Genomic DNA, 27,329 nt, shown 5'->3' with positions numbered 1-27,329 from the left:
TTTGAGTTTAATATAAAAAGAAATCAATAATAAAAGCTGATATTGTGAAAAAACTAAAAATAAAATAAAAAATAGATTTTTAGTAAGAGGAGAGAGAAGAAAGAATTTCTTAAATTTTAATTTTTAAATAAATATAACTTTCACATTTTAAATCCAATATTTTTATAACATATACTATCAAATTAAAGCTAGTATCAATTTATCATGATCTTTAGTTTGATATTCATTCAAATATTTTATAATTAATCGAATTTCACAATCTTAAAATAAATAAAATAAAAAAATAAGAAGTTAAAGAAAAAATAAATAAATATATATACATATATATATATATAATTTATATACTTTCAATTTTATTATATCTGCCACTCTATTAAAATTAAATTCCAATTGAAAATTGATTTTTCAATATACTATAGATAGTTGAATAATTTCAAAACAGATTTTAAAGTTAATATCCAATATATTTATATAAAGTTTAATAATATATATGCAATTAACCCTAAAATAAATAGCAGGGAATAAATAAAGAAGAGAAATTCATGCATTCTTAGTAATTGTGTAGAGAGTCAAATTACTTAGTAGCAGAAACAACATAAGAGATTAACAGTTAGTTTCTAAACCTACAAGTTGGTTTCCATAAAAACCTATCAAGAAAATAAAAAATAAAAATAAAAATAAAATTACAAAATCAGACAACACAGAATACATCGGTCGACAAAAGCTACGTATTATCTCATCAATCATTTCCACAGCTTCACGATCTTGTCGTGGCTGGCGGACGCGACGACACCGGCCACGGAGGAGACAGCCAGCGACGCGATCAGCCCGTCGTGAGCGGATAGCGTCATCGTCTTGTTCTCCGTCATGTTCCACAGCTCCAGAGACTGTTACACACGACACGGCACACGGTCAAAATCTCAACACGATTTACGCGGAAGAGACGGGGTTAGCTAGTTAGTTGTTCCGTCCACAAAAAAATTCACATTGTAGACGACACGAGTTTTAATAAAATGTGAGTAAAGTTGTTAGAGGAGTAAGGGGTATCACTTTAAATACAAGTGAAGTTGTGTGGATCCTACTATTATAAATAAAAGTGACAATTTTTTGTGGACGGACCAAAAAGGAAATTGTGACAAATTTTTCGTGGACAGATGGAGTAGTTAATTACCTGATAACAACCGATGACAAGCAACGAGGAGTAGGTCGGGTGGAAAACGCAAGAGTGGAATTTGTTGCCGTTGCAGCTGAGCTCGTGCACGCACTCCCCTTCATTCCCGGACCTCATCGTCCACACCCTCACAGAGTCCTCGCTCACTGATGCCAGGAGATCTCCCGACGGGTCCCAGCACACGGAATGGATAGGTTTCGTGTGACCCTGTAGCATATCAAGAGTAGAACGAAGGTGAAAACAACGTACGCGCAAGGAATCATCCGACACGAGGTATTGGTCGGTTCCACGAGCATACGCAGAAAAAATCCTAGATTTTTTATTCGAGATTTTTAGAAAACAATTTTTCTATGATGCGGTTTGATGATAGGGGCTTTTACACAAGAAACTAATAATTTGACGGTTTTTTGCTTGGCAGGGGCTTAAGCCCACCCTCACCTCTTAGTGTCCGCCATTGGTCGGTTTGGTTCCAACCGAACCGGAAAAAATATGGCTAAAAATAGAACCAGACGGACCAAAATTTAACGGTTCAGTTCGGTTATTCGGTTTTGGTCCGAATCTATGGTGAGGGATTGATAACTTGGAGAATCCACAGGCACTTTGAAGAAGTCGGAAGAGAAATGTACCTTTAATGAATGCCGGCAGGCTTGCGTCTCGGTATCCAATATCGACACGACATTTTCAGCAGCTGCTGCGAGATACCGTCCAAGTCGGGGTTGGAATCTCACTTGGGAAGTTCCACCCTAAACCAACCAGAGAAGGGAGGTCAAGAAATTTCGTTGCGTTGAAAAAAGACGCACAGAATATCAGACATTCAACCGCTGAAGTAATGATGAAGGTGAAGGAGAGCAAAGAAAGAAGCCGAAGTTTCGGTTAATTTATTTTGTGTTGTACGGTACCTTGAAAACTCGTGCGCAGCTACCATTGTTGATACTCCAGTATCTTATTTCACCGTCACCGTCGCAGGAACAGATGAGATCATCTTTGTTCGGGTGGAAGTCCAACGACATCACACCAGAAGAGTGCCCGGTGAAGGTCCGAAGAGAATACGAAGGCTGCAATACGAAAATGGTCATGACAGAAATCTCAAATCTTGAAAGAAGAAAGACAAGTCTTAAAAGGAGAAGAGCAGTTGCAATTTTCTAGAGAGAGTGAATTGAACTAACATTTTCCACATCCCAGACTCGGACGGTCTTGTCGAATGATGATGTGGCAAGGCGAGCCATGCTAGGGCTGAAACGAACATCAGTAATAAGCGATGTGTGTTCCTCAAGTGTAGTTTTTGGCTTCAAAGCGTCCGTGAACCACAAAACAGCCTGCATCAATTAGTGTAATTTCGCTATCATAGTGAGTGAGGAAAACAACGATAGCAGCATCGGTGAATTGAGCTGCATAACTACATGCTATAATACTTGTTCTCAATCACGACACGTACCTTTTTGTCATGACCGCCACTGGCAAGTAACTTCCCGTCTGACGAGAAGTGGCAACACACGACTTTACTTGAACTAGCGCGAACAGAGTTAACCTCCGCAAATGTAAACCCTGAATAGCCCATCATACAGGACCGGAACATATTAATATTAATATCGTAAGAGAAGAATATCTTCCAAGCTTCATGATAGTGTTTATTATCGAGTTTTGTTAACTCAAAGCAAACAAGTACCCAGATGCTTAATAAAAACATTCACAAGAAAATATTTGACTTACCTTTGACACAAGATCAGGCAAATTGTCACCATACTCTCAAAGCATAAATTGCAGAACCTTTAACTTACCTTTGCTAACATCCATACAACGACCAACTGCATCTCGGGGGTCGGCATCATCATGCGATAAAAAAGACTCCACATTGTCTTCAACATCATCCACAAAACGATCCATGTCAGCTTGCGCAAGATCTTTATCGTCCCACTGTCAAACAAATAAACGAGAAGCTTCAGAATTGAACAAAACTCTATTCATAAAACTAGGATACGGCTACTGTTCTCACCAACTGGTTAGATGGTGATGTAAGGGTACCGGTGTTATCAGATCCAAACATCATCAGAGGCTTCGAAGAACTACCACTGTGTGGCATATTAGGCATAGACATGACATCCCCAGGTGTATGCGTTGAGGGCGTCGATGGAGCCGAACTGGGAGAAGGACCAGCAGTGTTCGCAGTCCCCGAGCTATTAGCAGGGCCAGAAGATGATACAGGTTGCTTTCGTTTTCTTCCGGACTGGTTTTTAGAAGCCTTGAAAAGCATGAAAGACCATGTTAGGAATAAACTCAGAATTTCAGATTAACTAAAGCAACACTCGTAGTATGCACTTATTAAGCTCCGCATTCAGGCTTTCGTAAGAGGTCGCAGATTGGTGCAGAGTAATATGTAAAATGATAGACCTGATCATTTCCTCGGAAGGAATTCGACATGCTACCGTCACCCGTAACACTGCCGCCACCCATAATTTTGTCTTGCTGGAGATTGTGGTTAGAACTCTGAGGCTGCTGACCCGAGAGACTATGCTGTGGGTGTTGCTGCTGTAGCGTTTGGTTATTGTTTTGCTGTTGCTGCTGCTGTTGTTGCTGCTGCTGCATTTGTGCAATCTTCATCTATACAGCAAATTAAACGACGTCATTACTAATCAAGGAAACTGGCTGCAGGGCTTGTCTGTGGTAAATTTAATGTTAAATGATCCAAGAAGCAACTAGGTAAAAATAAAATCACTGATCAAAGGAGTAAAAGACACCTTCATCAAAATCTCTGGGTCTGCACGAGGCAAAACCGGGCAACCAGCTTGCAGTGGGGATCCAATATTAGGAACTACATCCCCAACTGAATTAGAGAGCCCATCTTTCCCCATAGACAGACTTCGGTTATTCAGAAGCATCCTCAGCCTTCTGCTCTCGACATCATTGGCAGACGGGGAAGTCAGACTCTGCTGTGCCAGCATAAGCTGCTGCTGGTGCTGAGGCGTTAGCATCTGCAGTTGGTGAAACGGTTGAGGACCCGGCATAAATGACTTTGGCTGCTGGAGAAGACCAGAACGAAGCTGATCGAGACCCTGTCAACAAACGAATAGAACATAAGAAGAGAAGGGATAGTTAAGTATCCAACTTCAGCATAACATGAATTGTTTAACAAGGAGAACTCCTCAACATAAATGCATAAAACGTACCAATGTATTTTCTAAAGATGTCAGAGGTAGGTATAATCCACATGACAATATAGGGTTAAGATATTATCTGTAGAACATTGAGATGTTTAACGATGTGTCAAAACCGTAATGTACTTACAGTTAAAGGCCATCCTTTCAACGTCAAATTGTTACCACCTTGATTTGACCCTAAAACATGTAGAATAGTATTAATTATAACATATACAAGAACAACAAATGCAGAAATGGAGCCGCCATGTACGAACTCTGCTTGTGCTCCAGGATTTCATTGTTTAGCATCTTTAAATGGTTTCACTAATAGAAAATTCGCAAAATTTCTTCACCACAATACAATGATAGCGTGGTAACAATGTTCCTCATCAACAAATATTACTTGGAAGGAGGATGAACAATAAGAGCATACCAGGGATTCCAATCAGCGATCCTTCAGGGCCAGCAGCTCTTGGATTGAGGATAGGATTCATTTCAGTTTTGATGTCCTGGTAATGTGAGTATATATGAATTAAGACATAAATAAGATATAAATAAATTATTTTCTAAAATAAAGATGCAAAGAATATACTGACTGGTGTAGACCCTGGAAATTGCTGGCTTCTTCCTTGAACTTGGGGAGATACTCCACCGGCAGAACTGTGCAGCATTTGCCTGAAACGTAAATTTCACGGCTGGTCAGAAAGCATCCATAAGTAACATCATGAATAGATACTTAAGCAGCATTTCTAGAACAAATCTAGAAAATAAAAGGAAAGATACCGACAAATATGATATTTATCATACCCAGATGGCTGGCCAGCTGCTGCAGCTGACTTCAAGATTGAAGCATGGTTAGGATCCAAAAGCTGGCCTACGTTGTCCCCAAATCTTTGCTGAAAGTAAAGATCACACTGTTAGGAACTGACTTCCGAGTCATGGTTTATTCTTAAGCTCGATATATATTCTTGTACCTTTAAGGCTGCATCGTCCAAGGAATCCCTCTGAACGGGGAGCTTTAATTTCTCTTCGTACATCTTTGTTGCCAAAGCATTGGCAGTTCCGGGATTTTGTCTCATGAGAGGATCATTCCCAACAATCCCATTAGCTGATCCATTCAAGAGGTGGCCGCCCTCACGCCGTTGCTGCTGCTGCTGATGTGCTTGTTGCTGCTGCTGCTGCTGTTGTTGCTGTTGCTGCTGCTGCTGCTGCTGCTGTTGCTGTTGTTGTTGATGTTGCTGCTGCTGCTGCTGATGTTGCTGCTGCTGATGCTGCTGTTGTTGTTGCTGCTGTTGCTGCTGCTGTTGTTGTTGTTGTTGCTGTTGCTGCTGCTGAGCTTGCCGCTGCAGTAAAAGCTGCTGCATCTGCAGTTGCTGCTGTTGCTGGTGTTGGTGCTGCGACTGTGGTGGCTGCTGTTGCTGCTGCTGTTGCTCCCTTGCCTTCATTGACTGAGTCTGTTTTACTCGGATAAAAAATATAAACTCGTGAGGTTTTATTAACAATAGCGCAATACAAATATCAAGCACCAACTTGTAGCTAACCTCGATATAAGATGCAGCAACTTCGGAATGCTTCTCATTGGTCCTGGCAATGAAAATATCCCAAAAGACAGACCACCATTCGAAGAGAAAACCGCCAGGAGCATCGATAGCTGAAGCAAGCAAAAAGAAGTAATTAGAACCTCGACATAAGAAATAGAACTTGCTAACTTAGGCATGTTGTACAGACCAACAGGATCGGATGATACTTTTCCTTCGGTTTGGAAAGCCTGAGCAGTAGCCTTCAAATCTCTCTTCACTAAATAATCGTGAATATAGACATCCAACCTGAAAATAACCAGGGTCGAGAAATAACTTCAAAGTGTGTGCCTTTTATTCGAAGCATACATTATGCATTAAAGAAAAGGGTCGACTACGAATCTGAATATATGTCAGAAATGACAGAACTCAAAGAATTCAATTAGGAGTAACTACTTATCCAACAAAAAGGGAAAACCACATAAACGATATCCTAGACCACAACAGTAAACATTATCTTCACCTATATAACACAAACGAAAACTCTTATGATTGGGGGAATCCAAATTCATGCTACCCTTACCCCAAACAAGAGCATAAATACTTTGAAAGACTAAACAACTTGCTAAAATCAACTGACCTAGTAAAACAACCCGAAAATCGAAAACCTAACACGGAAACAGCAAGAACTACCATGAAGTAGGAAACTAAACCAAATACCATACAGACCCAAAAAAAAAGAACAGCCTTCAGGCAAAAAAGGGAGAACCACATAAACGATATCCGAGAACAGAACAATAAGCATCATCTTCAGCCTATAGAACAAACAAAAACTCTTATTATTGGGGGAATCCAAATTCATGCTACCCTCACCCCAAAACAAGAGCATACGCACTTTGAAAAACTAAACAACTAGCTAAAATCAACTGACCTAGTAAAACAACCCCAAAATCAGAAATCTAACACTGAAACAGCAAGAACAATACCATGAAGCAGGAATCTAAACCAAATACCATACCCACCCCCCCCCCACCCCCAAAAAAAAGAACAGCTTTCAGGCAAAAAAGGGTGGTGAAAAGTGAGCATAAAAACTTACATTTTGTCAGCTTCCCAGTTGGTTTGAGACATTTTTTTGCAGCCCAGTAGAGCAGGATACAAATGTCAGATCCCCAAGAAAGAATCTTTCCTTCAATTTCTTCCCCCTTTACCATCTGAAACACATTTATTGCATCAAACATCCAAACCCCAATTCGGAATAACCCCAAAATAAATAAAATACAATCTTTTTCCAGTTCTTTCCAAACTATACAGCGGCAAACACCTCCAACACTATGCCGAGGGTTAACAAACCTAAACCAACTGAGTTCCAACACACAAGAACCAAGAAATCTTTAACAGAAGAAAGAAAAATCAAGCTCAAATAAAACCAAATTAGAACTGTAACACACACACACACACACACACACAAATACTATTATTATCTCTTTAAAAAAAGATAAACACGGATTATTACCTATAACTCCATACCACAATAATGAGAAAAAAAGAACCCCTCGTCTTCTTTCTTTTTCCTACCCTTTTTTTACCCTTTATTTATTTCTCACTCTCTTTTTTGGGGGAAAAAATAGAAATGTAAAATTCAAGAAAGCAGCAGTTGCTGTAGCTGTTCGTTTTTGCAGGAAACTAAAAGAAATTCTCTTTTTATTTCTGATTTAGCTTTTGTTGGTGGGATTGAAGGGGGGCTGTTGCAGATATCATAATGGCTCTTGGAATGGAATTTACTCTCGAGTCCCTTTCAGTTGGTCAAATTTCCTGTTTAGGCCATTGTTGCAGAGGGAGGAGGGGCGCGAAATACCGAAAATAGCCCCCGAGAGGGCTGAAGCCCGGGAGGGTGCGGGGGCAATAATGTCATTTGACCGAGTCTTTTGCTTTTCGGACAGGCTTTCGACTTTGGGGCTCCTATTTTAGTTTATTTATTATCTAACCCTTCGACTTTGGGAAATTTGCATCTCTTACATCCGTTTCCAGATTATCTTAATTTCTTCTAGGAGGTTATTAGGTGATTTACTTTTTTGCCCTTTGGAATTTGCGAGGTTAAACTTCATATGTTTCCTCTTAATTATGGCTTTTTTTTTTTGGCTAAAAGATTATGGCTCTTTTTTTAGGTAGACTTCACAAGTTTACAACTATATCCTACTCCCTCTATCTCACCGAAAATGGTGTGTATTTCTTTTTGGGCTGTCCCACCGAAAGTGATGCATTTCTTTTTTTGGTAATAATTTTACACTACAAACAATGTGATCCTGCACACATTTACACTACAATTTTATTCTCCTTAAATCTCGTGCTCAAAAGAAGTGCACCACTTTCGGTGAGACTGAGAGAGTATCTTTTTTCAGATTTCTGGGAGACCCCCTCTGATTTCAACTCGAATAGTTTATAACTACATGCTATCTTTTTCTTAGATTTATGAGACACTCACTGCGATTTCAACTCGAATAAATGGATATGTAGATATTTTTGTGGCATAAAGTCTCAAATTTAAAATTCATTTTCATTTTTACAACTCTGTTCAATTAGACTTTTCTAATAGTATGATTTGCTTCTTATATATATACTGCATTTGTCTTAAAAAATATCACGTTTATATTTTTGTACATTATAACACCTCCAATGGTGGTGTCTTAGAGGGGTGTCTTAGGAGTGAGCCCCACCTAAGACACACCCCTCTACAATGCATTGTGTCTTAGGTGGGTGCTTAAATCCCCATTTCCACAAAATTCATATTTCTACACTTTTATTTTTAAAATTCAAATTTTATTAAAATTAAAATTCTACATTACAATAATTTAAAGACATAATTTAAATACAATAATAATAAAATAAAAATTACAATAATTTTTTATGGCTCAATCGGACCAAAACGAGACCAAATGTGCTCATTCAACTCCAATTTTAAAATAAAATCCTCAATTCTACACTTTAATTTTAAAATTTCAAATTTTTATTAAAAATAAAATTCAAACATTACAATAAAAAAATATTACATAATTTAAATAATAATAAAAATACATAAAAAATATAGGATTTTAAAAATTGAAATATTCAATATTACATTAACTAAAATAAATAGGATTTTAAAAGAAAGAAAAAATTGAAACCCTACCGACCCCACCCCACCCCACCCAGCCTTTTTTCCATTCCTTCTTCCCCACCTTCCCCACCCAGCCGCTCTGCAAATTTCAATTCGCTCTTCAATTTTTTTTTTTTTCTTATTTCATGCGCGTGGCATCCACGCAGGAGAATTTTTCAGCCTTCGCCCCAGGTCTCTGCCTCGCCACGGCTTCGCATCTGGCCGGGTCTCCAGCGCGGGCGCCTCTCCAGCGACGCGGATCGACGCCTCCTTCGCCTCGCGCGCTGGAGGTGCTCTTACCCCACTATAATCTCTTTACTTTTGTCTCTACTTTTTATAAAGTGAAACTCATTTTTCACTTACAATACACTTTTATGTAATACTTCCTTTGTCTCATTTAACATGAACATTTTATCATTTTGGGTTGTTTCAATGCAAATGGTCAATTTTAAAGTGGAAAATCCCCTTCACTCTTCTTCTTAATAACTATATCATATTTAGTGGAATGCAAGGAGTATTTCTTAAAATTCATGTCAATTACAAATATTTATGTTTTTGTGAGACGGGTGATATTTTATTTGCAATCTATTGTATTAAGATGGAATTTATCCTGTTTGCAATTCAGATTGTGACGACGAGTTACTCTAATCATAAAAGAAATCAAGTTTGATTAAGATCAAATAAGTGAACTTTTATGCACCTCATACTATGAATGGGGATTTTCTTTATCATTAAAAAAAGTATCGATTTTGATTTAAGGATTAATAGCATATAAAATCATGAACTTTGAGCATATTTTAGTTTTAACCTTTAACAAAAAATTATGTCCGTAAAATCACAAACTTTGAGCATATTTGATTTTAACCTCTATCAAAAGATTCTGCGTATAAATATTTAAATTTTTAATTATTTTTTATTTTAACTACGGGAACAGTATTCAATCACATACATAGATTTAACTTTAAGGTACATCCTGGGTGATTGTAATTAAGGTTGATTTAATTTATTCATTTTTTTAATGTATAAAACGATGTCATTTAACATTTATTAGTCACATGAGCTTGTTATATAAGTCACCTAAGATTAAAATGCTACATATGTGCACTGAAGAAACGCCATAAAATATGGACATTTCACCTCTTGCAGCCTAACCCTAATAAAAAAAACTCTTTGTATACTATAAAAAAGAATGTGTGTCGCACACTCAAAAGTAATATGACTGCATCATACAAACTTTCATATTTACATTTGCATTTGGGTTATAAATGGCCACAAAAACCATAAATCCTAGGCCATTTAGTAGTTAAAAGACAACTTTGTGAATCCTTTCAACTACAATAAATTTTAATCCGGAAAATTTGTCTGGCATATCATTCAATTTACTCGTTTACATGTGCAACACATACAAGAATAAGTAACATTGTCGTTCGTGGTTGAGGCGGGAAAAAAAAAATCATCGCGTCTTATAAATTAGAAGCTGAAATCCGCATGTATCTTTGGCGATTTAATTCCGAAATTTTTATTCTGAGTATAATCTATTTTTGCATATTTTAAAGGTCATACCATTTTTGAAACTCGACTCAAAAATCATGACGTATATTGTAGTGGGCAAATTTCGTATAACTCATTTAAATTTAAATATATATTCGCGGCCCCAAATATTCGGCCCAATCCGAGAACTGAATTAATCTCAATTAGTTCAGCCCATACAATAAATCATCAGAGCCCATCGATTCAAACCCCAAAAAGGGTAAAGACTTGGAGAGGAAGACAAGAAGAAATGATGGACGTCAATCCCACGGGTATCGGAACAATTAGGGCTTAAGGGAACGTGTTAGCCAAACCTTAGCCGTCAGGTTACCTCAATATAAATAAACATCAACTAGGTCAATAGACTCATCCATTCATTCGTACTCTCGGCTACTCCACCTACCCACGTCCTCAACTCTTTTCACTTGCTTAATCTCTCCGCCTCCACATTCTCACGTTCTGGATTGAGCCTTGCTCTGACCAGTCAGACAGACCAGTCCGACCGACGATATTCACTATCTCACCTTTACTCTGCTGTTCAATTATCTTTACGCATTATATTCATTGTTTCTATCAATTAATTCAAATTGTTTGACTGACTTGAGCGTCAGAGGTCCTTCCATTGACACCCCCACCGGTGCTCTTAAAAGGGCTTTATCGTGTTTGTGGTTTCAGGTTGCTAGTGCTCGCCGACCCGGACGTACCCGACGTCCTATTTTCGTGATTGTTGGATCTATCCCCAACATATGTATACCCTCTATAGATATTACTATGTATGTATTGATCTTGATAGAAATCTTGAAAATAAAATGTGGGATTGAAGATATCTTGAAATTGAGGATAAGAATACCTAATCATTTATCTTATCAATTATGCAAAATAAATGCTTCCTTAGCCAAACTGAGTTCAACATACAATGGTTGGTTTTGCATAAAACTAAAAGGAAATCATCTTATTTAGCTTTGTTGGTGGGATTGAAGAAAATGGAACATTAAGGGCAATTAAGAAATAACTTAACATATACTTCATCCGTCCCACTAAAAGTGACATGTATTCCATTTTGGGCCGTACCATTATAAGTGGCCTATTTCCACAAATGACAAAGTTTAACCCTTAAAAAGGTGTGGACCCTACTACATTTAACACATTTACATTTTCTTCTTAATTTTCGTGCCGAAAAGTTTTGAGCCACTTATAGTGGGACGGAGGGAGTATATTTTTAACAGAAAAACTTATCACACATTTTAATAATTTGAAAAGTGTATGAAATACATGGAAGCTTTGACAAATAGATGTGTGAACTAAGTCCCTAGCCCAAACTTATTTCTCCATCAAGTGCTCAAGCCCAAACATCTGGTCTCCTTCAGGTCCACTCAAACTTGGAAATTATATTTTTGGGCTTAAATATTTGGACTTGAAATATAAGATAAGCTTATGTATAATGTTATATGATTATTTGAAGGACAAATAAGAGACCTAACAAAATCGTTACTATCGCTTAGTTGCAAAAGTGTGATGGGCTTATCCAAAAGTAATCGAATTTATGGATGATCGACGATAAAATTTAATAATCGATATAATATAGTAGTATTTGTTTATAATTCCGATAATATAGTTGAGTTATTATACACATCAGATTTATCGTATAAAATACATCCTGAGAGAATACCATAAATTCGCTATAAAATATTATGAATACGCTTTGAAAAATAATGAATCATTTTCGTCATCTATAGGATTCGAAGTTCGGACCATAAATTCATTTAACAAAATATCGAATATATCGTAGATTTTTATGATCCAAATGCTTAAAATTATTCATATTTTACATGATTTATATTTTACTTCTGATTTGAACCACTTTTATCTGATCACATAGCAATATGCCTTTGAATATCGGCCCAATTAAATGGTGGGTTTCAGATAGGCCCAGCCTCTAAACAGATAATTTAAATTGAATTGGGCCGTTGAATTAATGTAGCAACCATGCTAAATTTACACATCGAAGCCCATATATGTTTTAATGCAAAATTTAAAATAAACCATTTGCTTGAATAAAGATTAATAAAAAATGTGAAAATATATAATTATAGCCACTTTTACCTAAAATGTATTTTTATATTTTTATTTTAACAATTATATAAAAGAAAAAAATATGACTTTCTTTTACTGAAATCAAATTTAAAAAACATTTCAAAACTTAAGACTAAATTACCTTCCGATCCCATTCCCTTCCTAAATTTGATAGTTTTTATTTTTAAATTATATTTTTTTGCAATATTTTATATACAAAATCTGAAAAAAGGGGTTCAAAACTTAATTAAAAGGGCAAAATTAATTGTTTATTTACTATAAAATTGACTACAATTACTATGATTTTATTTTGTGATTACTATTAATTTTTTGTTAAACAATTAGATCTATTAACACTTCCAATTTTTCCACATGTTTAGCCAATTCCAACGCCTCAAAATTTTAAACATTTTCATAGTTATGCTGATAACACAGTCTTCTAGCTTATACACTTTTTAAACACACAAATATATATTTATATACATATTGTTTTATCTAAACATAAAAATACATGATGAATATATTCTTTCGAATTAACATAATGATAAAAAAATAAGGGCGTGTTTGGTTTTGGGTAAATTATTAGTCAGCATAGTTAGTAAATTAGATTATTAACGTCGATAAATATGTGTTACTAATATTGGTTGGTTGTTTGCTATTATGGTTAATTAATCATGATTTTCGTTTGGTATCCATATTTCTAGGTTAGATAAGCTTAAAAATGGACACAATTGCAGGGCCGTATTAATTATCCTGCGGGGAAGGCGGTATTAATTATCCTGCGTAATTCGGATTTTTAGTTCAGGGCCTTCACATATTGCAGGGCCGTCCGCATAAGTGTTATAGAATACCAAACTCACTACTCTGTATTAACTTAACCAATATGTTGTAAAACCCAAAATCAAACACGAGTAACATTTGTTGATGACGTCGATAAATTATAAACAATTAAAAATTTACAAAACAATTAATAAAAAATATATAATAATAATATAAGATAAGGCCCATAGGTTGTTGAGAGATGCATATACCAAAATATGAATGAAAGCTGTATGGTCATAAATTGAATATGTGAAATGCAACTTTTTTCCTCTGTTTTCCTTATCAAACCCACCTTTTGTGGTCCAAATTAAACCATCACACCACCCCTCCCCCCACCCCATGTCCGCCCTTCCCCCTACACTCTCCCTCACTTCTCTATCTCTCTCTCTCACACATATACACACACATATATGTATATATAATGGTTAGTATTTAAAAAATATCCCAAACTAAAAATGACGTGTATTATTGAAAACTGATTTGATAATAATGTATACAAAAAAAGGAAATATTATTATCCACATTAGTCATCGAAACAATGTAGTTTCACTTGAGACCACCCAAATCGCACGACTAGATAGATCCGTGCCTTCATGCACTTGTGTGAGAAGGTACATCAAGTAGCGTCTGCCCCGACTTGAATCGCAGTTGCGAGTATGCTCACGGTGTATTGGAGTCGCGGCTCCAGCACATGTTACCTCACATATGCAACGACGACACCAGATGGCGAAATTCAGAAATTAACCAAATCAACTTTCAATTAGACACATTAATTTTGGTGGGATGGACCAAAATTACAATAAATGAACATATAAATATAAATACAAGTACATTTATAATTTTTATGAACTCAAGATTAAAAAGTGAAGATGCCGTCAAAATTCGAACTATTTTTTAATAATAATCCATTGATAAATGTTGATAAATGTTTGTGTGTAGTATTGACATCTTGTTTCTATGCATTTAAAAATATCGTCTCGGCCACGGCTTTAAATGTTATTGGTCCAAAAACACATCTTGCATCATAATCTGAGAGCAACTAAAATCATATTTTATATTTTATTTCCGTTTCATTATAATGACATGCATGTGTATAGCATTAATAATCATCTCAAGCAATATATATGCTAAGAATATAATGAAAAAGACAACTTTTAGTGTATATATATACAATACTTAATGCTCTCAAAAAATAAAAATAAAAATTGCCCTTAAAATTTGTCTACATATATAGCAGTTTCAGATACTAATCCATAATTACATCATAAAAATTGTGAACGAGCTAGTTGGAAAATACATGAAGTAGCTAAATATATTAATCCATATTTATATTTAATTTTATATATTGGTATATCTTTATCAATATATATAATATTGAGATATAACATGAAGAAAAAAAAAAAGCTGCATTCTTTTTTTGGTTAAAGATTAAATAATTTTTAGATTCAACTTTCCAAAAAGAAGCAATGTGGGGACTCTCTCTCGCTGTAGTGCTTCAATTGTCCATACATATTTCTTGCCTAATGAAATAGTCTTCAAACACCAAAATATGGAGACATACCCATGGAGTAGTTAATTTCAAGACTTTTACTTAATTTATGTGGGGGTCCCACTACATAGCAAAAATCCACAAATTTTCTGCCCAATTTATTAATTTATTTTTTTTCTCCCTTCAATCTAAGTCCCTACACCAACTTGGAATCCTATCCTCTCAATAATGCAACGTCAAAGATGTTTGTGACATCAATCGGCACTTGTTTTAATTATTACATTCTAGCTATATATATTCATAATATGAATCTCTATAGTATACACATCTCATTGGCTTAATATAATACTTAGGTTCGAATCTTATAATTAAATAATATAATTTTATTTTTTTAGTGCAGTAAATATCATTGCGAATACAATATATTTACGTGCAAAAAATATACTTTATCGATCATATTATCAAGGACTCACTTTTCACTTTGAGTTGTCCCATTATAAGTGGCTCGATTATTTTATAAATGGCAAAATTTAGCGCCGGTGAAACGATATGGTCCCTATTACTTTTAAGGGTTAATATCGTTTTATGTCACGAATTTTAAGCGTTTTCCACAAAACATCCTGGTATATAAAATTCAGTAACCAAAAAATGACTCTTCTCGCACGGAAAACTTTTGAATTATCAACTTGGTGGTGTAGGATTCACCACTCGACTACAATCAATTTGAGAATAGTCGTTCTTTTGTCACTGAATTTTATATAGCAAGACACTTCATGAAAAACGCTGAAAGTGTGAGATTTTTTAGGAGCAAACGCGAAAGTTCGAAATATTTTAGAAAAATTCTTAAAGTTCAGGATATAAAACACTACTAAACCAACTTTTAATCAGCTTACACATTCTCCTTAATTTCCGTGTCCAAAAATAGTGAAGCATTAGTAATGAAACGAAGGGAGTAACTCTTATAATAACAAGGCTCAATATTATATATATATATATATAGTCTAGAAAAGAATAGAGAAAACTCTAATGAACAAAATCCACATGAGATATGGGCATGCACATGAGGTGCGACCACCTTTGTCGACAGCCGGTAACTGTACGGTGGTGAAACAGCTGGTGAGGTGGTGGTGGTCTACGACGGCGACCGCCGGCGACAACTGACACATGCATGCATCCATGCATGCGCATACCGCTTGTCGCCATGCATTGATTGATCCGAGCCACATGCACTCTCACACACACACATTTTATCAATATCATCTAATTAATTAATATTTTCTACATTTATTTGGTCCTTCTCATTTGTCTCTTCTCCTATGTATATATATAGGCTGCTAATATTAGCTAGCTAGGTTGTATGATAATTCCATTGCTAACATAATTAGGAGGTTTTCGACTAAACTTATTTAAAAAAAGCTTATAAGCTCTAATAGTTTATAGGATATTTTAAGATCAGCTTATAAATTGTTAAAGTGTTTGGATAATTGAGTTTATAAGTAAGATCGAGATTTTTTGTTAGAGAGAGAGAATCGAATAGAGATGAACTTGAAATGGTATATAATGAAAAGTAACAAATTATAGTTGAATAAAATTTGTAAAATAATTATTGCTTATAAGATTATCAAAAAATAAGCTGAGGTAGAGAAACTTATTTTTTTGAGAAGCTTATATTTAGATCTTATTTTGCCAAATATTTTAAAGGAAAGCTCAGCCAAACCCCTCTTGGTTGATTGATCAATGCTATATATTGCATGCATGGGCCCAATTAATTAACTTAATTTTATTGTAGTAACTTTAATCTAGCTAGCTCGTAACTCTAAGAGCACATATTAATTAATACTATTAATTACAAATGATGTTTTGATTGAGGTTGACTAAGCTGGTGTATTATATACCGAGTTCGATAGTGGTGTGACTCAAGTTTGCGTTTGGTAGTTCGAATCGCAATCCGAAACTTGACTACCGAATATTTGAGCTTCGCGAGCGGTACGAGCTAACGAGCCTATACAACTTCTATTTATATTTATAGGTCAAAATAGGAGGATTTTTTACAAACACCATATTTAAAAAAAAAAAAGGAATTATTTTCTAAACAAACAAAATTAATTATTTGATTTTTAATCAATTATGATTAATTTTTAATGGATAAATATTAAGTCACTTGTGTAATTTAAAATTGTATGAAATTAAACCTTAAATGAAAAATGAAAAAATCAAAACTAATTCTATCATGTAAGCTATCATGTAACCCCACTGCAAAGCATCATTTACAGCTATGTGGTGTGCCCCCCATCATAAACCCCACTATCATGTAAGTATATCATGTAAACCCCATTGCGGATCTCTCATCATAGGAACTATCTATTTATGGAAATTAAGTAGGCTATATATCTCCTTGATTAAGTTAATACTCATATAGTTGGATTAAGTTTCGATTTATACGTGTACATACAGACGAAAAAAAGAAATGAGCAAGAAAAATCAATAATCATAAAATAGTGAAAAGGGTCTACATTAATTGGGCAGAAACTGTATCTTAATTACACTTAAGTCCACACATTCTTCGATTTGATATATTTTTGTGTAGTGCAGAAAGTGACGAGAAATAAGAATGAATTTGGAACATGAGATATTCAAATTCTATACTGATATTTCTTCAAATTAATTATAAAAATAAATGAAAAGTAACAAATAAGTCAATAAAATTTACGAATAGCCGTTGTCACTTGGGTTTGAATCCTGAATGGACAAAAATTTACCGCCACATTAACTGAAAACAGATGTTCGTTACATTCATTTATTCGCTATTCTTATTTTTCCACCAAAGATAGCTAGCATTCCCACTTAATCTTAGTCCTATATGTTATGATCTCCATTGTCATAATCTCCAACAAAACATCAATAGAAACTCGAACACATGAACTATATATATATAGTACTATCAAATAGTACTATATATATATATATAGTGAATAAGTATGAGAGAGAGAGAGAGGGATTATGAAAGCAAAAGTGTAAGCAAAATGCAGAGACATTGAGAGGGACCATAATGTGTGAAAAGCATGCATACAAATAAAAGACAATCGAAAATGGTAGGGAGTGAACTTACACTCAAACAACTCACTAACGTTTGAGCCTCGAATTGACATAACAAAATCTACACAAACATATATAACAACTACCCATTGTTCTTTGTCTACACCTTCTTGCATTTAATATCACCTTTCACCGTTTTCTCAAATTTATCTCAATCTTTACAAATTATTCATTTTATATATATGCATGAACTTTATAAATATATAGTTTCAATATTTTTTATTGTAATATTAGATTTCTTTCACTAATTTGCTCACGTGCAAGTGGGCATTTTGATAACGGTGATTTGAGTAATAAATCATGATTAGTAAAATAATTGAATTCAATGAAGTGTTTGAGTTGCATGATTGAGTCTGTTATTATGGATAACTAGCTAGGCCTGCATTCTGATCATGCAATTGAGTGATTATTTATCATTTTAAAGCTGAGTGAATTATTTCAATCATTCTCCAATTCTATCAATCTTATTATCTATCTCATCCGATCAAACTAAACGGACTTTAAGAAATTGAACAAATTGTGGTAGAATTAGTAAATGAGTAAAGTTACTATCGAGTTATTCAAATCTTAACTTAGATGAAAATTAGCTGCTACCACATATTTTTCATACATTGAACACAAGGTAGGATTGCTAGGAACATCCCCTTTTGACTTGCTTATATTCTCTTGCTTACAATCTATTATTATTATTTTTATAGTCAAATCGTAACATAAAAGCATGAACACCTTTGAAATTATTACAAAAGTATCACCTTATTACTTTTTTATCACCTAAAAATCAATACGATATGTCAAATTTTCACATCGACACATGTTTATATGGATAATTGGATATCATGTCCACGCCAATTAACGAGACATGCCACACAAATTTTACGATGACTTGAAAAGTTTTGGAGTACTATTTTGCAATAACAAATTAAAGATGATGATATTATTGCATTATATTGTACTAAAATTATAAATTAGATCAAAAGTGGTGTATCATTACAAAGATTTTAATAAAAATAATTGAGTGTGTTGTAAGTAGAGGAAAAATCTCACCTAAAAAATAATTTTAATAATAATAATTAATTATATTATGAGTACCAAAAAATTTCTTTTAGAAAAAGAACTAATTTTTGTAAGCATTTTAAAATAATAAAATTAATTATTTATTATTGGCGGATGAAGTATATCTTAATCCTGATATAGCTTTTTACAAAGGAGGAAAGTTCACTTTATAGAAATAAATCTGAAAAGTTCTTTATTCGAAAAGGACAAGAAGATAGGATTTGAAACAGTGTAACAACACATCATTACCATCTCATCGAAGTAATTAACACAACAAATACCCTAGTAATTTATCATTAATCATCCTAAAACTAATTTACACCGTGTCGAATAAAACGACAAAATAGAAACATAAAACTAATGATCAAAACGAAGGCAAAGCTACAGGATCCAGGAAAAAAACTATTCATCTCCCCTTCAACAAATCCCTAATTCCACAAGATTTGAGAAATTAAAAAAAAAAAAACTATTAACAAACAACAAAGATAGATTAAAGCCTAATTAATAGGCATTTTGCATTGCAAAAAGACGAGACTCGGATATAATAATAATTTAGAATTTTTTGCCCCTTTTTTGCCCCCTGTTTTCCTCTGCATTGCGCACACCACCGCCGACCAATCGCCTCAATTCCCGCCATCTTCGGATCATACGAGGGCGATAATCAAAGTCAAAAAATTATCCTCGAAACGACGTCGTCGGCTCCTCTCGAAAAAGAAAAAAAACCCCAAATCCTATAACCCTAGGAGAATATAGTAGACCAGAGTGATTGGGAGCGCGATCAGCATTCCGAAAATGACTCTGAACAAGATTAACCCCAAAATCCATGATTAATTAGCCACTAATCAACAATAATTTAGAATTACTAGAATTTAATTACTTGATTTACTTACGCAGTGCTGAGAATTGCTGGATGCACATTATACTCTTTCGCAAAAACAAATGGAACTATCCCTTGCGGAAGCGCCGCCTATTAATTTCAAATCAATTTCAGTAGAAATTAATTAATTAAGCATTAATTAATAAATACACTACACTAATTAACCAACCTGCACAATCGCGACGTGGAGAAGGCTGCCGCGGAGGCCGACGGCGATGGAGGCGGCGGCCATGACGGCGGGGCCGGTGAGAAACCGCACGGCCATGGCGAAGGTCGCCACCGTGTTACCACACGCGATTATCTTCGGCTGAAGCGCCATGAACAGACCTGTCAAATACAGTTGATTAGATAAGAATCAATTTTGCAACCACTTTCGCCACCATCCAGGGCCCCATACGCCGCTGTCAATTGATGATTGATAACTATTGCAATTTTTTTTTTTTGTTGAAATTTTGGTTGAATTTTAACCTAAGCTGAACATGGCCATGCCGAGGCCGGCATCGGAGAGGATGGCGATCGACCCCACTACGATTTTGGGCATGTGCACATTCCACCTGAAAATCAAATTAGGGTTTATTAATTCTTTACTAGAACTAGAATCTACTAATTTGGAATTAGGATTTATTAATCGCGGTAAAAAAATTAATTAGGGCAAATGTGAAGAACAGTTGAAGTTGATTTGTTGTTACCTGTAAGCGACCAAGGACCAAATGAGGCCAATGAGGCTGGAGTAGGTGTTGGGATTTCTGATGAGCTTGCGCCAGACCATGATCAAGATGAGGCGTGTCATCACGCTAGCCGGCGGCATGTGTTTGGCGGCGGCGGCGCCGCCCGCGGCGGCCGCCTTGGGGTCGAGCTCGGCGGTGGAGCTGGACCCCAGCTTCGACAGCCTGTGAGGACCGTCTTTTTCTCTCACCTGATCATGATCTCCGTGATCTCTCTCTCCTCTCCCGAAGCTGAATTCCTCCCCAACGAACTCCCCACCTTGCGAAACGGCTGAAATCAATATATAAAAAAGAAAATTACACACACAGACAAATCATCGAACATCTTGCTGACACAACATTTATTTATAGAAAAAAATTAAATTAAACATACTCTGTTAAATTTAAAACAAGCTTGATTTTGAATAGCACCAAAAATTCACCTTTGGTCTCCCCATTTTGGGGATTATCGGTGACCAATAGCCGGATTTCCTTGGCGCCTTGATCGGACCTCCCGGATTGCTCGGAGGCGCCGAAATCCTGGCCGCCGAAGACGTGCAGGCCGCCGCCGCCGACCTCGGAGACCGGCGAGGCGCTGGAGCTCCACACGAACATGTGGAGCTCTTTCGCGTCGTGATTATTAGCCTTATTGCCTAATTGGTGGTGAGGTTTCGCGGATTTGGGCACGGCGGAGGCGATTTCGGGATTGGGAGCAGGGTAAGAAGCCATCGGAGCTGCAGGCTGCGGCGGATAGTAGCCGAATCTGGGGGAAGTCATGAGCCCTCCCGGCGCGCAGTTCTCCTCGAAATTGGACGGCCTCGGCGTCGGCCCTCTCGACGACTGCACCGAGCACATATCGCCGACATTGAAGTTGGACAGCCTCCCCGTGTCGGAGTTGCCGAAATTCGACAATCTACCTCCAAACCCCATCATCGAGTAGAAATCGGAGTGGTTGAAATTGGAGGTCCTCGGCGTCGGATTCCGCGACGAGCTCAAGCTGTAAATCTCGGCGCCGGTGAGATTCGACGGCCGCGGCGTAATCCCGGAGAACGACCGCCGCGAGGCGCTGGATTTCCGAACCCTAACGTGGAGCTTCCCGTCGCCGCCGATCTCCGCGTCCGTCTCCAGAAAGTCCTGGCCGTCGAGCGAGACGACGTCGGACTCCACCTTGAAGGAGACGATCGACGCCGCCGTCTCCGGGAACTGCTCCATAATCAGCATCTTGGCGCCGCGGTACTCGAAGAGGAAGAGCAGGAGCGTGTACCAGATGATGCACTGCAGCACCACCACCTGCACCATCAAATTCCCCGCGTACTCGCCGTACATGGCGATGAGCAAGGGGATCCCCATCACGAGCGTGTTCGGCAGGGTGGAGAGCGAAAAAATCGTGATCGACCACTCGAGGCTGCCGCTGCGGGTGAGATTCGCCCACAGCGAGAGCACCACGAGCATGATGATCTTCTGCAGCGTGTCGGCGGCGATGAAGCGGAAATTCATGGTGTAGATGTCGTTCCTGGAGATGAAGTGGAATGAGAGCAGCGGCACGGCGAAGATGGCGACGAAGCGGTTGATGCCGGAGCACTGGTCCGGCGTGAAGATCTTCCACCACCGCACGCTGCCGTAGGCCAGAATCATCGCCACGTAGAGCGGGATCACCGCCGTTAGCACTACGTAGAGATCGTGCCACGTAATCATCTCTCTGAGAATCGAATAATTTCTCTGCGGCTGTTGCTGAGCAAAGCTAGCTCGACTGTTGCAGGAATAAATCTCTGCCAATTCCTAAACAGGAAAGAGAAATTGGTATTTTTAGAGAGAGAGAGGGGAAGTGTAAATACACGACATTGTGTGTAGTGTGTGTATATATAGGTGGAAAAAATATTCAAAAAAGCATGCTTTAATTTAGTACTATTTCTTTTTGTGTAAAGAAAAACAAAGAGATGTGCTTTATTTATTTATTTAAGTGGTTTGATTAGCAGCTGCTGCTCACTTCCTCCTCTCTCTACTGTAAAGAAGGTCAAAAGTAGCAATTTACAGATGTATAGTTTAGATTACTTTACACTAAGATACATCAATATATAGCATATTATAGTATACAGTAGATATAGATTTATGAATAAGTACCTTATTTGAAAGCAAATTTTAATTTTCAAAAGTTATTTCGTTTGAGAATTTCATAATTAATAGAATGGTTGACCATTTACACATTAATTAAAAAGAAATGATTTATTTAATTTATTTATAAAAAAAGATTTAGCTATTTTACTGTATTATTCATAATATAGTTATTTTTAAATTTTTATTTTTTAAAAAATAAATAAAAAGTACAAAAAATTTAAAATATAAACAATACAATGAAATATTAAATTGTATTTTATTTTTGAAAATAAATTAAATAAGTATTTTTTTTCTTATTTAATTAATTTGTGGGTGGTCACAATGTGACTGCATAGATTAATTATAATTAATACTTCATTCGTTCCATTTTAAATGATACTATAAAAATGAGCACGGAGATAAAATATATAGATAAAAAAGACACTAACACTATATCGAAAAGACACTAACACTATACCGAAATGACACTAACACTTGACATTCGGGTAGGATAGTCCAGTTGAATTAGATCCGGGTCAAAATTCAGATCGGGTACGACTCGGGTGTACCGTACACCCGAATGTACAGGAGATGTTGTGTTTAGAATATCCACATAGTTTTCAAGTCCGATTCATATTTTCTATATATTCAATAACTTTTTACATTCCACTCATATCTAACTATTAAATTTATTATTCTAATAATATTTTATTAAAAAACAAAATAATTATACTGAACTTTCATTAACATTTATTTAAACAAACTCGAAGCTTAATCTTTTTTATAACCTATTTTAGGAATTAAATTTCGAAAAACTAATCAAAGATCCTAATTGAATATAATAAATCTTAATTAGTAATTATAATATTAAATCAAAGCATTAAAAAAAATTAAAACTAAGACACCCAAAAGTAGGATAAAATGATCTCAAATGTTTGAAGTCACCACATGGTGTGATTAACTTTGCATGTGGGTTTGCACGTAAACGTGGTTACGTGGCTAAGTTTGGCGGCTTAGATAAATTTAATATTCGCTCCAAATATGTTCTTTTTATTTAGGTATGTCCAAAACTATATTTCACTTCAAAACATAAACTTGACAAATGCCTTTTGAAATAAATAATGTCGATGGTAATATTTTGCAGATAAAATTAGCAATATAAATATATCATTAAGTCCCTGATTCTAGGGCCAGCTACATTAAATATTTCGATTTAATCCTGTTTAATTAATCAGCATATTTTAATTGTCTATCTTAACGGGATAAAGGGGGCACCAATTATTCATTACATTTTTTTATATTAACAGTTAACAACCTAACATTGTTTAATCCATGTATTTCCAACACTTCCTTATTTTGATAAGGAATTCAAGTTATTAGTATTTTTTTAATGGGTTAACGGTGTTTTTTTTTTTTTACCATTTTTAAAAATAAAATATAAAAATGTCCACCACATATAAAGCTATTTATTTAAGTTTGAAATGATAAAATTACTTTAATTATATCGTAATTTTATTTAAATCACAAACTTTGCTCGATGTATTCAATCAATACGAGTCGAGAATGTCAATCGTTAGTAGTAAATGTACTAAAGCTCGAGATGTGTGATCACTGTGAATCGAGAATGTCGAGCTAGTGTATTTGTGATAATACATTAAGGTTCGACATGTTGGGCCTTTGTAAGCCGAACATTAGTGGTAAATATTGTAATATTTGACATGTTCAATCATTGTGAGTCGAGCAATCAAACATTAATGACCGAGCATTTTTAGAAAATAAAAGTAATGCTCGATCATTCGACTATCAACAGTACAAATATATTAATGCTTGATATACAGATAAAAAGTCTTAAATAATCTATAATATATAATATATTTTATGGAGGATAAGTTCCATTTTGATGTTGTAATATATATATGCGCTATATTCTGATCCATAACTAAGTTTTTAATTTTGTGAAAATGATCAAATCATGAATTTTGTTCCAGCTGCCTCGTTTGAAGACCATTAAAACGAGGTCGTATTCCATTTATAATTTCGTAGAAGTGTCGACGGCTCCGGCATTAATGCAAGGAGGATATATGTGTGGCTGATGATAACAAAAGATATTAATATTTGATAACGAAATATACTTTAGTTGAACGTTCTCCTCAAATTATCATATTCATAAATGAAGAGAAGTGGCTCGGCCCTTAGTTCACGTCTCTGTGATTTCAAGAGTTTTTTTTTTTTTGGTTCATCTATAAAGTCGCATTTTAATAATAACAGTAAAAAAATGAAGGGAAGGGAATTATGGTAGCATTGCATAAATTATTCGATAAATTTTAAATATCATCTACATTTCATTTATTTTGTAAAAATCTCATACTTTCAACATATAAGAAAAAAAGGGCGACCTTAAAAATTGTTTACTTTTCCTATAAGATTTAACCTTTTCATTTTCTTTCAAATTTATCCCGTCAATTAATTATAAAAAATTGGATGTAACTCAATTTTTTTCAATCTAGCTAATTGGTCGAATTCGAATTGATTTGAACAAGGTCTTTTTATGTCAATGAATCAAAATTTATAAAGGAGTATATGTTTTGTCGCATAATATTTTTCACTTTGAATTTCGGCACTCTATGTCATTTTTAATGTTCCTACATTTTGTTCCAATGCTTGATTTGAACAAGTGACAAATGTCAAATATTAAATTTATACTTCTAAAAAATCCAAATATATGAAATAAATCATTAAAAATTAAGTTCTAGTGAAATTTACCCAACCATTTCATATGTTCAATTTAGGGTTCTTACAATTTTGTAGTGTTTGTGAATTAACCTCATTTTTTCTTCATTTTGAATCCAAGTACTAGGCATATACATACAAGTAGTATAATTAGCATATTTATGTCCAAAAACACTTTCCGTCAAGTGCATAATATACCTAATTATAGAAATATTCTCCACTCAAATCAAAAATATATTTCACTTGGAATGGACTTTTCACTATATACTCAATAGGAAATCAAAATTCCTACAAAAAGTAGTGGGCTAATGATGTAATCAAATTGAGGGTGGACACATCATAAATAGTGATTAGTGATGCTAATTTTTTAATTTGAGTGTCAAACACAACGTCCCATTTTCCTCTATATATTCAATAATCGAGCTAATTTAAGGTCAAAGAGAAAATGACTTGGGTTGTTGACTTGTTGTGTGTGTAAAGAATTTGGTTATGACTCGTGAAACGCAATGCCAATTATTCTTAAAACAATTTACTATTGAGATAATAATGTTTGAGAAATTGTCAAAGATATCACACGGAACAAGCTCTCAATTAAATTGTTTGATCCATGACTTTTTTCACATGGTTGGAGGATATTGTAAAGTAAGATCTCATGGAATAAATACAATATATTTTCTTCATCAATTTTTTGAAACAATTATATTATATATAGGGGAGCGCCCAATGAGACCTTCTATTTTTAGTGAGATTTTAGATACGATCTCGTACGTTTATTTTATCAATCTTATGACTGATATCGTACCTAGATGACGATTTTTTTCCCTCAGGGTTCGAATCCTGAAGGAAGCGAAATATTTTAAATTTCATTATTCATCAGTATATACTGCCTTGTTCATCAGTATATATGTTTTATTCATTATCAAATTTTTAAATTTCGTTATTCATCAGTATATACTATATTGTTCATTAGTATATATGTCTTATTCATTGAAAAATAAAAGTCACAATGTCTCACGAAAAATAAAAATTTCGTTGAAGCGCACCCCTATATATAGTATAGTATAACAAGTGAGATGGGCGTTTGTGTTTGTGATTAGTTGTTGATTTATAACATTTCACGTGCGGTTGATCAAGACTCCGTGATTGGCTGGTCCACAGATAGTGATGCAACCTGCTGTACTTGATTAATACACTCCAAATTAATTGTGATTTCTTTTAAAGAATTTAGAAATCATGGTTAAAAAATATCATTATCCAATACATGGGAAGTGAATCAAGTGATTCATGTAAATTGTTTTTCCCACGTGAGTTAATTAATTTGAAACATATCCCATCGCGGACCAGATTTTATCAGCATATTTATTGTTTTTCTTTCTTTTTTCCTTTCATTGTTAGAAAACAATTTGTTATCTAAATGAAGTTCCACATGTGTGCGTCAATTTCAATTGACTGTTTAGGTAAAATTGTAACAATAAGTTTAAATATTGCGCTGTGATAAATTTAACTATAGCTTTTTGATTCTACACATTAATTACTCTATCGCAAAGTCCCCTTGAGATGGCCTAGTGGTTGGGGTGGTTGCCTGTTGTCCAAGAGGTCACAGATTCGAGTACTCTCGGCCACAATAACCACTAGGTGGGGTGTGTGTGATTTGTATTATTTATAATGTAATTTCATCAAAAAAAAGAAGGGCCTCGTACGTACCAATGGCTCCCCTCCTCCACAAGCCACACACACGGGGTGAAGCCATTATGGGGCTAGGGTGGCTTCTCGACGTCCTTGGTGGTCATAAGCTCCCTCACTTTTAAAGCATCATCCTATCTATATGTGCGTAGGTAGCAGATGATCGCGTCGGGGCTACGGAGACCGAAAATCAATTTAGGCTATCACAATTAGGAGTGAGCAT

The 27,329-nt window shown here is 35.4% G+C and overlaps 3 protein-coding genes across 3 annotated transcripts in view; all 3 read right to left on the bottom strand.

The window, feature by feature from the left end:
- LOC131015234 (probable glycosyltransferase At3g07620) overlaps nucleotides 1-27,329 on the bottom strand; it is a 1,181,237-nt gene that overhangs the window by 1,102,634 nt on the left and 51,274 nt on the right. The gene's annotated exons all lie outside the window — the stretch shown is intronic.
- On the bottom strand, nucleotides 523-7,640 carry LOC131015222 (transcriptional corepressor LEUNIG). Its single transcript, XM_057943512.1, has 19 exons — nucleotides 7,336-7,640; nucleotides 6,919-7,033; nucleotides 6,034-6,131; nucleotides 5,847-5,956; nucleotides 5,280-5,759; nucleotides 5,113-5,201; nucleotides 4,902-4,980; nucleotides 4,739-4,814; nucleotides 4,454-4,503; nucleotides 3,907-4,221; nucleotides 3,560-3,769; nucleotides 3,165-3,410; nucleotides 2,950-3,085; nucleotides 2,607-2,716; nucleotides 2,338-2,487; nucleotides 2,071-2,226; nucleotides 1,798-1,914; nucleotides 1,172-1,378; nucleotides 523-887 (listed from the first exon to the last, which is right to left on the bottom strand). The coding sequence occupies exons 2-19, from the start codon at nucleotides 6,948-6,950 to the stop codon at nucleotides 744-746; spliced, it is 2,805 nt and encodes a 934-aa protein (XP_057799495.1). The 5' UTR covers nucleotides 6,951-7,033; nucleotides 7,336-7,640; the 3' UTR covers nucleotides 523-743.
- On the bottom strand, nucleotides 19,284-22,447 carry LOC131015240 (auxin efflux carrier component 7-like). Its single transcript, XM_057943544.1, has 6 exons — nucleotides 21,043-22,447; nucleotides 20,585-20,891; nucleotides 20,364-20,449; nucleotides 20,065-20,222; nucleotides 19,909-19,985; nucleotides 19,284-19,816 (listed from the first exon to the last, which is right to left on the bottom strand). The coding sequence occupies exons 1-6, from the start codon at nucleotides 22,292-22,294 to the stop codon at nucleotides 19,750-19,752; spliced, it is 1,947 nt and encodes a 648-aa protein (XP_057799527.1). The 5' UTR covers nucleotides 22,295-22,447; the 3' UTR covers nucleotides 19,284-19,749.

Source organism: Salvia miltiorrhiza, chromosome 3 (assembly GCF_028751815.1).
Source record: "Salvia miltiorrhiza cultivar Shanhuang (shh) chromosome 3, IMPLAD_Smil_shh, whole genome shotgun sequence".
Classification (NCBI taxonomy): Eukaryota; Viridiplantae; Streptophyta; class Magnoliopsida; order Lamiales; family Lamiaceae; genus Salvia; species Salvia miltiorrhiza.
The sequence above is the reverse complement of the archived record's forward strand: the minus strand, read 5'-3'. Positions and strand labels throughout refer to the sequence as shown.

Bases quoted from the DNA above. Each gene is read 5' to 3' on its own strand.
- LOC131015240 (XM_057943544.1), bottom strand. From the start codon at position 22,294: ATGATTACGTGGCACGATCTCTACGTAGTGCTAACGGCGGTGATCCCG. The intron at 20,450-20,584 runs GTAACAACAAAT...TTTGATTTTCAG, and splicing joins TGGTCCTTGGTCGCTTACAG to GTGGAATGTGCACATGCCCA. The intron at 19,986-20,064 runs GTTGGTTAATTA...TGAAATTAATAG, and splicing joins TCCACGTCGCGATTGTGCAG to GCGGCGCTTCCGCAAGGGAT.
- LOC131015222 (XM_057943512.1), bottom strand. From the start codon at position 6,950: ATGTCTCAAACCAACTGGGAAGCTGACAAAAT. The intron at 5,760-5,846 runs GTTAGCTACAAG...CGAGTAAAACAG, and splicing joins TTGCTGCATCTTATATCGAG to ACTCAGTCAATGAAGGCAAG. The intron at 5,202-5,279 runs GTACAAGAATAT...CTTTACTTTCAG, and splicing joins TGGACGATGCAGCCTTAAAG to CAAAGATTTGGGGACAACGT.